The sequence below is a fragment of the Podarcis filfolensis genome (assembly GCF_964270895.1).
Source record: "Podarcis filfolensis genome assembly, chromosome: 3".
Taxonomy (NCBI): domain Eukaryota; kingdom Metazoa; phylum Chordata; class Lepidosauria; order Squamata; family Lacertidae; genus Podarcis; species Podarcis filfolensis.
Window position 1 is genome coordinate 72,171,596 of NC_139606.1, and position 14,953 is coordinate 72,186,548.

The following is a 14,953-nucleotide window of genomic DNA, read 5'->3' on the forward strand; positions in this document are numbered from 1 at the left end:
AATCCCAGCCATTGCTTTTATAATAAAATCAGGTTGAGTTGTAAAGGAACTTCTCCCACGCCCCAAACAGTCTGTCAGGTAAGAGAACATGGTAGAATTGGGACTCTGCTCCGTGTTTGTTTGTTTTTGAAGAGGATTATCATCCTCTGTACTAAGATACTTAGGGGGTAAGTGCACTATTACTCACATATGCTTCTATTCTATTCCTTTCTTACCACAAACTGCTACTTGGGCCCAGCAATCCCCTTCACCCATAAAAAGAGAGGTGGAAAGACTTTGGGGAAATGCAGGGTTGAATCTTGCATAGAAAAGCACTGTTTCACTGAGGGATGTGGGGAATGGTACTGAATAATGCTGCTTTGGATCTTGTGCTGGGAAAAACTTCAACCCCAGTGTGATCCAAGGAAGAAGGAAATGAGCTTCTTGGCTAAAGAGAATGTATATGATGTTTCTTCAAGGGGTGGGGGGGGGAGAGGAGGGATTCTGGTGGACTGCAGCCATTGCCAAGAGCAGCTGAAGAGTTCCAAGGGGATTTCCCTGCCCATTTGCAAAGCCAACACATGGAGATGGGGATGACAACACAATGAGGCAATGCCAGTACTAGGATAATGCCAAGGCATACAGCATATCAAGTGGGAAGTGCAGAATAGGCAGGGAAGAGAAAAACCAACCTTTGATGTAACAAGCTAAGGGCTGTTTGTCTGTGGGTCATCTTGAGCTTTAAACATGGTTTATTAACAAAAACCATGCACAAACCATAACTTAGTATTACATATGAATCTGGCTATTGTGAGTTACTCTGAAAGCTCTGCTATAAAAGAAACCATCAGCAAGAGCTGGGCTGTCAGCAAGGAGTGCGGCTGTGAGTAGGTTGGTGCAATGACAATGGCATGATCAGGAAACCACCAGCAAGTGTACTTGTATGCTTCAGATTCAGATTTCAGAAGTGCAGCAATGGCCTAACTATTTTGTGCCAATTTTATGCCCAACTATACTTTAGCCTACCCAAACTTCCAGGTGAAAATCCCATCATCCCTGATCATTGGCTGATGGGGTTTGTATCCCAAAGCAAGTGAAGGGCACCAGGTTGGCCTGATCCAATAGGAATCTTCTTATGTTCTTAAACAAATAATGTTTTGCCTCATCTAATCTCTCCCCGACAAAAAATGCATGAAAAGTAAGTAACTCTGGCTTGAGTCTAAGGGTGTTTGGCATTCGTGGAAAGACACTTTCACTTGTCCGAGGCAGACCCCCAAATTCTGCTGATTTCTCCATTATGTACATCCCCAATGCCTCTTCCCACACCATCCTGGAAAGCCCCACAGCCCCCAAGAGTGGCTTTGGGGAGTTGCAGAAGGTTGCAATGCAGAGGAGGTTCCAATAAAGTCCTGCTGCAGGAATAGTTCCACTTGCGGTTCTCTGAATTCAACCCATAAGAAATACAGTAATTTCTATTACTAGGTTCAGTAAGGGACAGCTATAAGCTATTCCATGGCATAAAATGTTTAGCAGAGTCACTAGGTGGCACTGCGCATTGTGTAGAATTAAGTAAGAATTCAATGTTTTGTATTCTAGAATAAGAGCATAATAAATTCACCTTAAAGCATAAGCATGTATTGTTTCTCTGGCTTCTTACTACCGTTTTCAGAGTAAATGTATCATGTCAACACATACGGAAAGGTGAAACCTACCCAGCAGTGGCTGACAGGGCTGTGTTGCTGATCTGGGTTCCCAATGCCACACATTGCTGCCCATCACCAGAAGGAAAAGGACCAAGGCAGTGGGGAGCTCAGCACAGTGTGAACGTAATAGCAGGAGCTTAAGATTGACTCTGCTAAACTCCACAGTGCCTGGCCCCTCCTTATCTCAGTAACTGGCAGCCACATGTGGTGTTGAGAAGCCAAGTCAGCAACATAGTCATGCCTACAGCATCCCGCCAGCCACTACTGAACCCATCTCATAGCTACATTGCTATTCTCATCCATTTGTCAGGGAGGTAATACTTACAATAATTCTTAGAAAGGAAGAAGTTATCAACTTTCAAACTCCAATAGATTGGTGTCACTAGAGGGCAGATACCCAATAGTTCTTCAAGGACTTAAATGTGAATTCATGGGGGGAGGGGATTAAACAAAATTAAAATAAGCCTTCCTACAAGATGTTGGCCTATGAAACATAATTTAATTAGAGGCAAGCACTTTTAATGGCAGAATTGTTAGATCTGTGGATAAATAGGGTATATAAAAGGAAACATGGTTTTTGCAAAAGACCATGCTATGTAGGTTATTAACATTACCTGAAAATATCAACAAGGATGTAGACAAAGTGATCCAGAGAAAACCACGTGCTTGGTCTTTCACAAAAATAATTCATAGCTTTTCTCAAAAAATACCCCTAAGGTAACTTATGAGCCCCAGGATAAGGGATGGATCATGTTAATGAAGAAAAGAAATGGAAAAATTGGCAATTTCACAATCAAAGGAAAACAGTAGTAGTCCTAAACTCAGAGGTCTATCCCAAGGAGTTCAATGGAAGTATGTGTACTTAGGGCAGCAGCAAGAAGTCAACCCATGACCTTTTCCGGTTTAGTAATACAAATTTAAACAAAGCTATTAATTAATGGAGATTCTTTTGGTAGGTCAGCAGAGAACAATTTGTTCATCAATACAGATTGTTAGCTGCATTTACAGAACCACATCTTATAATCAATGAATAGCTGATTAACCCCTGTTAAACCTTTTACAGTACATTGCATTAAGTGGCTTGCAGATGGGAGTTCTTTACATACTTACATTATTGCATTCACCCAGGAAATACAGTGCAAATCCATCAGCATTTGTAGCTGCCAAAGAACAATTAAAACATTAAGGAAAAGACTGATATACTTGCTGAGGTTATATAGGGCATGCCCAGCTAGCTTTCTTTATTAATCTTTTATGAAGAACTATACTAAACTATACTTCACTAAAAACGAAGTTGATGAATAACACAAAATTACTTTATTACATTCATAATATTGCATTCATATTACATTCATCTGTGATGCTGTTTACATAAAATATGTTCTCAATGGAATCTGGCATAAAATATATGTTAAAACATTCTATTTGTAAGCTCCTAGCTATGGACACAACAAATTATACAATGATCTTGTTTTGTTCAGTGAGCGAATATCTAAGTATAAACTGAAAATACAAGACAAAACTTTGAAAGCTAGAAAGAGCTTCCAGTGGTGGGGGCGGGTCTAGGGGGGAGATTTTCAATGTCTTGTATAGTTACCATCAAAGCCATCAGTCTTGTCGTATCACTAATTATTCCACCAGCTCCTGTTAAAAACCTGCAATCTTTTTCAACCTGCCTTGATTCTCATTCTTCTTTGCATTGCCGGAAAAAAGGTAAGAGCAAGATGAAAATCTGAATCATGTGAACAAAACTGTTATGCAAAAATAATTTGCTCCACCTATTATTAATTATAATTATCGTTTACATTTGTATTCCATTTTTTTTCCTTTAAGTGCAATGCAATGATCTTCAACCTCGCCCAATGAACTACTTTTCACAACTGCCCTCTAAACCAGGGGTTGCTGATCTGGTGCATGTGGATGAAGGCCTTTCTTTGGTGACCCTGGGATAAACCATAATCCCTAGATGCCAAGCTTTCTTTTATTTCCTTTATGTAAGTTTCTATTATTTTTAGAACCTGAGACAGGAGGCAAAACGCAGACACCATTCTTCACATTTTTTCCATGGGAAATCAGCCTGATCCAAGCTTTCAGTGTTTCATTTTATCCTCTGCTGAAAATACCCCTGCTCGAAAAATTCCTGTAGACACCCATGTGTGTGAGAGAGAGGGGGTGAGAAGCACCAGGGAGAGGAGGGAGAAATGCACATGTAGCCTCTATAGACAAGAGGCTCTGTAGATATGTAGTCATCAGTTGAGAGGGAGAGGTGGGTGGATGGGGTTGTTTTGATTTTTTGCATGAAGGAGCTTCTCCACCCCCATCATTCAGCCTGGACACTGAGGTCCAGCGCTGAGGGCCTTCTGGCGGTTCCCTCACTGTTAGAAGCAAAGCTACCAGGCAGAGGGCCTTCTTGGTAGTGGCGCCCGCCTGTGGAACGCCCTCCCATCAGATGTCAAGGAAATAAACAACTACCTGACATTTAGAAGACATCTGAAGGCAGCCCTGTTTTTAAAAGGGAAGTTTTTAATGTGTGACATTTTAATGTATTTTTAATCTTTGTTGGAAGCTGCCCAAAGTGGCTGGGGAAACCCAGCCAGATGGGTGGGGTACAAATAATAAATTATTATTATATTATATTATATTATATTATATTATATTATATTATATTATATTATATTATATTATATTATATTATTATTATATGAGGGGGAAATAGTTTTCTTCTAGGGGTTTCAGTGGGTAAGGGACTGATTTTTTTTGAAAAACTGGAAAAAATGCATACTGTGTTTGTTTTCTTAAGTACTCTTTTTTAAATGTATTTTTATTAAATATTTTCTTGATTTACAAAAGTATGTGCAATGTCTCTCTCTCTCGCATTTTTTCCATGTAACATTTTTACAAATCAGTTTCATTTGTTGAGACATTAGGAAGAAAAGGGGGAATCCCAGACTGCACTCCTTGGCCAAATACTGGAAGATATTCTGTACTCTGAAACATTTGAAAGTACCTTTCCAACATTAAGCCTTAAGTGCACTGCTTGTTTAGTAATTCAGTCAAATACAGAAGCATTTACTGTATATTTCTACCTTTGAATCTTGGATCCAACATAATAAACATAATAAATGTTTTCTTACCCATTCGAATGATGCTACTCAATTCATATAAGAGCAGTTGATTGTGCCCTCCTATATCCATCCGCTGCTCTATAAAGCCGTTCAGGTCATATACCACTGCTTGGATATCAGGATTCTGGTACTATTGAAAAACAAGCACATATTGAAGAACTATTAAAACTTTTATGAAAAATCAATATGATCAGACGTTATTTGATTTGGTGTTTTACAGCTCCTATTTTGGAAATAGGTTTGGTGTTCTTATTGTTTAAATTTTAATAAAAATTATTAATACAGCAGCAGCAGCAATAGTTGGTTAATCTAAAGCAACAGAAAACCCAAAAGAGAAAGTGAAGTCAATGCTTAAGGAGAAGGAAGTCAGGGAATGGTGAAGCACAACAACCTAAAGATACTCTCCTTTTCTATTAGCACAACAGAAGTAAATAATAATAATAATTATAATAATTTAAAGAAAGAAAAAAGAAAGAAAGAACTCTCACAGCTCAGTGGCAGGACCCTTGCTTTGCATGCAGAATATTCCAGGATTAATCTCTGGCATCTCCAGGTAAGGCTGAAAACCCTGCAGAACTGCACTTAGCTCAGTGTAGACCACAGACTGGATCCAACCAATTATGTTTGCCTACAGTGTGCAGGCCCTACACAGATAAACATTTTGGCAATGCTAACTGAAGAATCAATATATTGATTTCTTACATGGCAGAACTTCCATATCAGGTTTATATTGAAAACTATTAACCTATGATCCTTTAAAAGCAAGGATCACAAATTCTTTGAACTGTGCATGGTTCAACTGCAAACTAACATCTAACATGAACAAATATAGTCAAAACTTATTGTAAATTAAGTGAAAATTTCTTAAACTAATTCAGCTATCCATGTAAAAGAATAAAAGAACAGTATTCTTTCTGAGCACAAAATTTTAAAGTACTTGTTCAATTTTAAACAGCCTAAATGTGTGTGTGTGTGTATTAAAACATTTATATATATATATATTTTAAAAGCTTCCATTTTTTAGATGATTTAAACCACACTTTCAGGGTAATTTCTTTGCTGTTCATAACTACATGAAAAAGTTCCTCTTTGCATTTCTTAACAATGATAAAGGAGTGAAGGACCTGAAATATTAGATCATAAAATGAAATTAAGAGTGCTTTTTACACTTGACAGCAGAACAAAGAGTATTTAAAAAGTGACATTTTTAAGTTTTAAAAAGGTGCTGTTTTCATTTAAAGGCTAATGAGAGCAAGACAGAGGGAGCGTTATTACAATTCTAAATTTAGAGCTTAGGATAAATTTTCAGATAAAGCACAAAATGGTCTTCAACATATATATATATATATATATATATATATATATATAGTACTGAGAAATAAAATACCATAATTTAAATTTCCATATTGCCAAGGCAATACATTAGTAAAGTATAATTTCCACATCTTTCTGTCTATGACTTGCCCATCAGCCAGTCATAGAGTCACCACTCCTTCTCCTCCCAGTTCAGTTGGTGGAGGGGGGGTCAAACACAAATCCCTGGACACTCCATTCCTCTCTGTTTTCATCCCCTTTTCTCTCTCTTCCTGCCATGTCAAGGGATGCATGAAATTAGACTGAGGCCACATGAAGCCCTAGGGCAACACACTCCTGCCTCACATTTCAGCTTCAGATTAAGAGTTAGACAAATAGCCCGCTGAAAGTTATGGAAGAAAACCCCAAGTAAATACATTATAGATAACTTACTGAGGATGATGAGCTGAATGACAAGTATAACTTAAAAGTGCACATCTTCTAATGTATAATACACAACAGCAGAAGATTCTACACCCACAGGGCACATGTAACCAAGTCTAAATATGGCTGAATGCCAAGGAAGAAATGTGAGCAAGCACATACTGCCAAATGAGCAACTTGTCTCTCTCAAAATATATATGCATTCTCCTCCATGATATGTCTTCAATATTTTCTCACAAAGATGGCAAAACCTAAGCCTGCTTGATGGAACTATCCTATGCATAAATTTCAATGGGTGTTACTATAGGATTGCAGTCAGTTGTTGTGAATGTTTCAGCCTCACTGTTGTAATTTCCTCCAGCACAACACAGCATAGCACAACAGTTAGGAAACAATAACACTTCACTTCACAGAAGTACAATTCCCAGGATCCCCTGAAGAAGCCAGAAAGTGTAAACATTTATAGTGTCCATGTGCCCTTAAAGAGATATAGCAGCAACGCATGAGAGAACTACTAGCAACAGATGGCAATGTTTTATTGAAAGCATGCCACAGCAATCAGTGAAGTACTTCAACAGTTTTCCTAGTGCTATCTTCAGTTTGGCATAGGGGGAAAGAACTGGAACTATAGGAAATAAAATACATGCAGCATTCAATGGCTGAATTTCACACAGCTGCATCTCAAATTACCAGCATCAGGTGAGATGTGTATTTCTTAAAATGACTGCAAAAATTACAGAAAAATAACACCTCATGTTGATATTTCTCTAACTAATCCTTAGCAGTGAACTGAGATCCACCTGTAGTCTAGAAAGCTCTGTGCTAAGATGGGAGAAATAAATAAAGAGAGGGGATTATAGCATGGTAAGAAAGGAAGGGAAAATGTCTGCAATTTCCACTCCCTGACTCATCAATCAGAAAATGCAAAAACATTCTACTTGGAAAGAGCAGAGGTGTGTTGCAAAGAAAATCTCATGAAAGTATTTTCCATTTTTGAGGGGCTGCATTTTATATTGTGATTAAGTGCATTCGTACAGTAGGACTCCTACAGCTCAGATTGACAGTGATATCATACCAGTAGAACAAAGACTGCTTGGACAAACTCACTCCAGAAATTATAGCAGGACACTCTGATTTAATAAGAACTAAGAGTCTAGTTTTTCTTTTTACTGTTAGTCAGGTTTTTATGGCACACAGGGAAATGGTTTAGCTAGAAAATTTTAAGTACATTTCCATTTTAAAACTTTTAATAATTTAAGTCATTTCCATCAATGAACTACTTTTCAAAACAGTATGATGCTTTTTATTCAGTGATTTGCTCAGAATATGCATAATTTGGGAAATGGTTTACAATGTTGCAACATTTCCAGCATACCATTTCTTCTTATCCATGTTTCAAGTTGGCATTTGAAAGGAATATGTTCTGTAAATCACAACAACCAAAAATAACTTGAGCAGGTCTCAGTTCAGAAACTAATCAGACCTTTACATGGTAAAGGATCAGCACCAATTTTACCTTCACAAGTATACATAAAATCATATATAATGTAGATACCCAATTATAAGCAATTCAGGATAGCTTAATCTCAGGGTTCTGAATTCGAGCCCAACAATAGGCAAAGAATTCCTGCATTGCAAGAGGTTGGACTAGATGGCTCTCAAGGTCCCTTCCAATGTTACAATTTGTACAGTTCTTTGTTACAAAGTTCAGGAAGATCACTTAGGATTGGGTACCTATTTGGTGTCACTCATTCCTTAGCTAAGCCTAATAGATTCAAATGTTGCTCCACATGCAATTGCATGAGAAATCTGGAAATATTAATTCTTCTGGCTGTGATTCAGAGAGCCCTTGAATTATACACTGGGATTTCTGTATTCACAGCAGCACTCTGGAACACACAATGGCCTCATTCAAAGTTAACAAAAGCAGTGTGGATTATTTAGGGGGAAACGGCACACTACATTGCAGCCATGTGTGACATTAACCTGACATTCCTTCTATACTGCAAAATGCTCTTGGAAGGGGGTGATTTGCTGACAAGGGATTGGGAGGGGGGAAAGGAAGTTTTTAACCAGGCATGTTACCCCTGGAACTCCCCCAGCTGCTTTTGCCCCAACCTAGTGCCTGTGAAGTATGCACAGATCCAGAGTACAACGGTTTGAGCAGGGCAGTTTAAATAAATAATAATAAATTTTATTTATACCCCACCCTCCCCAGCCAGAGCCAGGCTCAGGGCGGCTAACACCAGTAAAATTACAGTAAAAACATAATAGGGGGAAAAACCAATTCAAAATACAGGTTAAAATGCAATTTAAAATGCAGCCTCATTCTAAAAGTAGCCCATAGATCAAAACCATAAGGGTCAGACTGAGTCCAAACCAAAGGCCAGGCGGAACAGCTCCGTCTTGCAGGCCCTGCAGAAAGATGTCAAGTCCCACAGGGCCCTAGTCTCTTGTGACAGAGCGTTCCACCAAGTCAGGGCCAGTACTGAAAAGGCCCTAGAGAAATGGTGGCTGCCTAAGCCATCCCTTACCTCATGTTCCTTCTATAATGCAAATGATTTCCTCTTGAAAACACTTAGCAAGAGAGAACCAGCTGCCACAGCTAGAGCTAAAACAAGTATCTGAAAGGTGAGAGATGGAAATGCACACTCCGCACTCAAATAGACTAGGATCCAGCCTCCAAGGGGCCTTTTCTGCCCTCCACACCTGCTAGCCATTCCCCCTTCCTCAAAGGAAGGCTTTTTTGCAGGTTGGAAGGAGGGAGGAGGGAGGAGGAAGTTTTCACAATGCAAGGCAAGAGGATGGAAAGAGTGATGAAACTTAAGTAATAGGGGATTTTTGTTTTTTCAAACTCGCTTAATTTCCAGGGCAAGCTGGGGGTGGCTCACACATCCCTAATCACAGTTTCAATACATTTGGTTGCAATGTACCATGTCCTTATTTACTTCTTAAGGCTCTGAATGGTATTTTAATTGGTCTGAAAGTTGTTAGTGTGCTCACCAGCAATTTCTCTGGAGCTAATTCAATGAATGAAGTGCAACGCATCAGGAAATTCATTTCAAATCAACAGAAGGCTGCTTGGACAGTTTTATGTTCTGGAGAACAGAGACACACCTGTACGGTACTTACCCTGCTGATATGCTTAGGAGTCGAAACATCTGTAAGAAAAGGAAGCAAGCAATTAGATGCTCCTGGAAAGTTCGGGATAATTTTAATTTTCAAAAAAAATCCAACGTTAAATAATCCTACTGCTGCTTTCAGTGTCTATTACATCACAATATATTTCGAATTGTTTTATTCCACATCCTTATTTTCAGTAGAATACTTAATTTTGGCAAGTTTTAAGAATTCAAATCTATTCAACATATTAATCTATGGCTCATATTTGCAGCTTGCACTGGGGGAAAAGTCACACTTCTATGCTCCCTGAATCTACAATCCAGACCCTTGGGCACATGTCTATCTTATGGCAGCTCAAAGCTGCTAAAGGCACTGGTAAGATGGTATGAAATCTGAATTGCAAATTTCCATGACGTTCTTCCCTGGTGCACCCAGCCAAACAATGGGCAAGTGGAAGTTACCAGAGGCTGCAGCCCCACCAGCAGCAGGCATAGGAAACCTCCCGGTATGAGGCATTTTGGGGGAAGACATGCTGCCATCATATGACAGCAGTGGGTCTGATCCAGACTTCTTTGCTGCCCCATTCTGGGAACTGGCACAGTGAAGGGGCATTTTCTTCCCTGCCCACCTTCTGCCTAGGCCACCATGAGCGCCAGGCTAGGGGTGGTCTGGCTCTTTAACCTTCTGCCTTAAACAAGACACATGAAATATATTGGTGGAATAGAGCTGAGAAGTTTTCTTGTGCTTTCTCTAGCAACACTGCACCAACTGAGTGCTGACACAGCCTGGTCCAGAGAAGGAAGACACATGTCTAATAATTAACTCTTTATTGGCAAGAGAAGCACTTACAGCAGCTTCCACAGTGCTCTTAGCCTCTAGGCAACTGTCCACAGGTCTGCCCTATGGAGCAGGTGCAGCAACAGTGGGGCCACTCCCCTCCCCTGCCTTATATACCTTCCTCTGACAGGTTGCATGCCCGCAGCATGAGACTTCTCCTGCATGGAAGTCATCGCTGCTCTTCCCTTTTCAAGCCCCTCCTGGTTCTAGGAGACAGTGGGATGGGGGAAGCTGAAGAATCTACTAATCCCACACCAGATCCATCCCTTCTTCTTCCGCCACATCCTGTGCACCTTCCTCCACCTTCAAATGCCCTCAGTCTCACTTCCCTGGCTCCTGCCTTGCAGGTGGTGTGACACCCCATAAATCACTGTCCCCCCTCTCCTGGGTCACTTCCCTGGTCCTCTGTCTCTGCTGCACACTCTTTGGAGCCTGCCTGCCAGATTACTAACCCACCAATATATATGGAATTATGAATTTTAAAATTGAGGACATGCTTATGGGATGGGGCAATACCTAGGGGAGTTTCAAGTTGCTGTGAACTGGTGTTTTACAGACCAGCCAAAGTCTACAGATTTGGCTCAGTCACATAAGAACAAATTGTAACAGTCTCTGTGTTTTGTTTTCGATATACTGTACAATGTTTGGAAAGATTTCAAGCTAAATGCAAATGGTTGCTTTTCCTCATTAATCAATGTGATGTTCTGACTGATGTATCTTTTTTTTCACCTGTATGCGTTGAGGTTCCTTTATACAAAAAAAGCCAAAACAAAATAACCATGAAACAATAATCCTGCATGATTAAAAACGAGAGTAAATTCCTGTAACTTCTCTCCTCCTAATGTTAATCTGTCACAGAATATAAAATATATTGGCTCACTGGCTCACTTGGTTTCTGTGTTCTTGAGTACATTGAAAACAAACAGACCTTTGCTGAACTTTGCAATGCAATCCTCAACATCTGCAGAAAAGTCAAGACTGAACAGTTCCCTCTTTTCAGACCAGCTGACAAGAGAAACAAAAGGAAATACCCCTTGGGAATTGTCTGCTAACGTCAACAAGGGTAAGGGGATCATTAGCAGTAGAAATGATAGGTTACCACATGGGAGAGAGCAGGAATCCAATGTAGAACAGATTTACGTCAAGGGAACTATTTCATTCTCTCCGAAGGAACCCTACTGTAACTACAACATACGTACATTTGTACAAAAGACGTATTTTATGCACTGTACTCTAGGGACTGAAAATATGACACTGAGCAAATGTTCAAATGTCCTCTGGACAAACACGAGCACTGGAAAAATGACAAGACCATACATTCCTTTATTTCTTCAGGATATTTGAACAAATCTGTTTTGAATAATACTCTACCTTTTTCCTAAGGGCTTATCCGCACTTCCTCTTGTCCTGCTGCTCTCCCCCCAGGGAAAACCACTCTTTAGCACTCATTCAGAGCAAATGGCAATTCAGGTTCTCTCCAGATTGAGATTTGCTCTCATTTAGCAATAAAGAGTGGAAAAGGAGTGGGACAAAGGGATGAATGCTGTGGAGTAAAGATTCATGGTAGAACAGAACAGAATAGAATAGAATAACTGAGTTGGAAGAGACCCTGAAGATCATCTAGTCCAACCTCCTGCAATGCAGGAATATGCAGCTATCCCTTACGGGGATCGAATCTGTGACCTTGGCATTATTAGCACCACACTCTAACCAACTGAGCTATCAGCATAATAAAAAAACACTCAGTGGAGAAAATAATTAAACATGTAACTAGAAAAAAGCATGAAAATTATATTATTTCATGTGACATGTTCATTTCATCTCTGAAATACATAGAAGAAAAAGAATGCAACTCTAAAATGTTTTTCTCTTCACGCATTTCTCTGTAGCCTCCCTATCTTTTCTTCCAAATGAATTTATACCTGCCACAACTCCCTGAATTTAATGTTATATAGCAGCAACCTCTCCAAACAGAATTAAGAGCTTTCACTTTACTGTAACACAGAAAGGGCAAAAGCCTTTAAAATGTTTAGGAGCAAGGAGACTCTCTATATACAGGACAACCCGAACTGTTACTTTGTGCCATGCCTGCTTTGCTCCTGCAGGCTGCTCAGCTCAACATTCAGTGATGAATTCCCTCAAGGGATCTTCTGAGGCTGTTTCATCACAGTGCTTTGTTCTATGACAATAGAGGTGTGCTCACCTCTGCAGAGAGAAAGCAGCCTTGAAGAAGCGAGGCTGTTTTATGCAGGCGGATGAGTCACCTTTGAAGGTCCAAGAGGCTCCCACCGCCCCCACTTTGTAATGAAGTTCTTGTATCAAAATTTAAGAGCAAATGTCAATAAAATGAAAACAGACATCAACGGTCTTGGCAAGCAAGTACAGAGATCACATTGACTGTGGTGAATAATATATTAAATTACACATTGTTTTTATTGCATCCCAGTAAACTCTAAAGCTGAATCTGGGTGGAATACTGGTCCCTGGGATATGAGGTCTGGTAGGATTGGGAGTGTCCATGCAGTGATCATTGTCAGAACTAGAAACTCAAAGAAACAAAGACGCTGGGGCCAATGGGGGGCACCACTAGGACTAGTTGTGCCTGTTCCCATATCTTGTACAGAATTCTTGGTAGGATCACCACCAGATGAAAAGCATAATGGAATCCAAGAGGCCATGGTGATATCAGAATGTCCCAGGCCTCTGCTTCTGGGTCCTGGAACCTCTAGTAGTAGTATGGGAGGCAAAGAGGTCTACATTGAATGGGCCCAGGGTTCACTGAAGATATCTGAACACCAAGTTCTGAAGCATCCATTCCCCTGGATCCAGCCTGGTGCAACTCAGACAATTGGCCTGTGTGCTGGATGCACCAGAGATGTGTTTCAGAGAGATGCTAAAGAGATGCTTCTCTGCCCAGAACAGGAACAAAGTAGTCTCTTGTTGCAGATCTGTCCCTCCTCCTCTGTTTATCTAGGATTGCACACTCATGTTGTCTGTTCTAATCAAGACATGGGGCAGGCACCCGCAACAGAAGTGCTGAATGGCTAGTTGTGCTACAGAGAGTTTGAGCCACTTGACTCTGTGTTGGAACTTGGTGGCTGTCCAGTCCACTGAGACCAACTGTCCCTCGCAATGTGCTCCCCAGTCTTGTAGGCTTGCTATCTGATGTTATGGTTCTTTGGTAGCCAAACCTTTCCAAAGGTTGGCCTCCCTGGTTCACCAGCGCATGCTCTCTTGTAAATGTGGAGGGACTGGAACATAGAGATGATTGCTGTGGATAATCAACCATTGGTGTGGTAAGAGGAACCACTGAAGCGGTCTCACGTGCAATTGGGCCTGTGAAGTGAATTGTGAGGCCAACATGCATAGGCCCAGGATACAGGCTAACAACATGATGTCCATCCTCTTGGACAATATCAATAGTTTGGCATCAGCTTTAATCTTGACTGGGGTAGAGAGAGGAAGATCTCTGGGCCTGTGTTGAAGTGGAGGATGGGCAGAAGGATAATCCTCAAAGCCCAGGAAGGAGAGGAATGACAAACCTATGTCACAACCTGTGCTGAGCTAGTTTCCTCTGGGGCACTGAACTGGACATGCAGTGGCCAGGAAACAGCAGGAAGAACAAGGGTAACTGGTCTTACGTTGTCTCTAGAACGATGGGTCCACTTTTCCTGCTTTTCCCACCTAAACTGCTTCTGCACTACACTGGCAGTAGACTGTAGATGCTTCATGTTTCACAAAGCCTTATGGGGCTGCTGGGTCTCACAATCACCCATCAGGGCTTGCTGTGAGCCCAAAGAGGCCATCTCACCCTTTAAGGGAGGGCAGAGTCTTATGAGGGAACAGAGGGTCACCACACACAACTCCTGCAAGGAAGCAGTGGGTCCCAAAGGCCTGATTTTGCCTGCTCAGGAGCACTGGGCCCATCTGGGCCTTGTCAGGAAACCCTTTCTGTCATGGATTGCAGGGGGGGGGGTTGGGGGAATCTTGACAAACATAGTTGTGCCTGTAAGAATCCTCTGGTACCAAAGGGATGCAATCTGTAACCAAAGCTGCAAAGGGCTGCTCTGATTTCCAGGGTGGGGGCAAGCACTGCCACAGCCACTTGCAGAGCTTCCAGGAAGCTTTCTAGCATCCTAGCTGCTGCTAAGCTCAGCCCACAGCCATGATCGGTGAAATCAGATAAAAATTGTAGCCAGGAGTAAACGCCCCAGGCAAGCTGCCTGCTTCTCCCTCTTCTGAAGAGGGGAAACAAGAAAGGGGGAAGAGAGATCTAGAATTTTTTTTTTTTTAAGAAATAAGAATAAGAATAATAAGAGGGTTAAGGAGTGAAGTGAGGAAGAATAAGCTAACCCAAGATGATGAAATAAGAAGAGCCAAAGGCAATGTGACTGCTTTATCGAGGCAAGAGCAAAAAACTGAAGAGGGGACAGCCTATCTCCTTGTAAT

At 40.9% G+C, this 14,953-nt stretch overlaps 1 protein-coding gene across 18 annotated transcripts in view; it reads right to left on the minus strand.

The window, feature by feature from the left end:
- The window catches only part of PDE10A (phosphodiesterase 10A), a 183,791-nt gene that overhangs the window by 38,716 nt on the left and 130,122 nt on the right, over positions 1-14,953 (minus strand). For 16 of the 18 annotated variants that reach the window (XM_083605845.1, XM_083605842.1, XM_083605857.1 and 13 more), the window contains 3 exons: positions 9,677-9,705; positions 4,817-4,937; positions 2,793-2,842 (listed from right to left, as the gene is read on the minus strand). In XM_083605845.1, coding sequence (XP_083461971.1) covers positions 2,793-2,842; positions 4,817-4,937; positions 9,677-9,705 — 200 coding nt within the window. Of the gene's footprint in view, positions 1-2,792; positions 2,843-4,816; positions 4,938-9,676; positions 9,706-12,426; positions 12,627-14,953 lie in introns of those variants that run through there. The other 2 variants (XM_083605849.1, XM_083605847.1) reach the window with 2 other exon arrangements.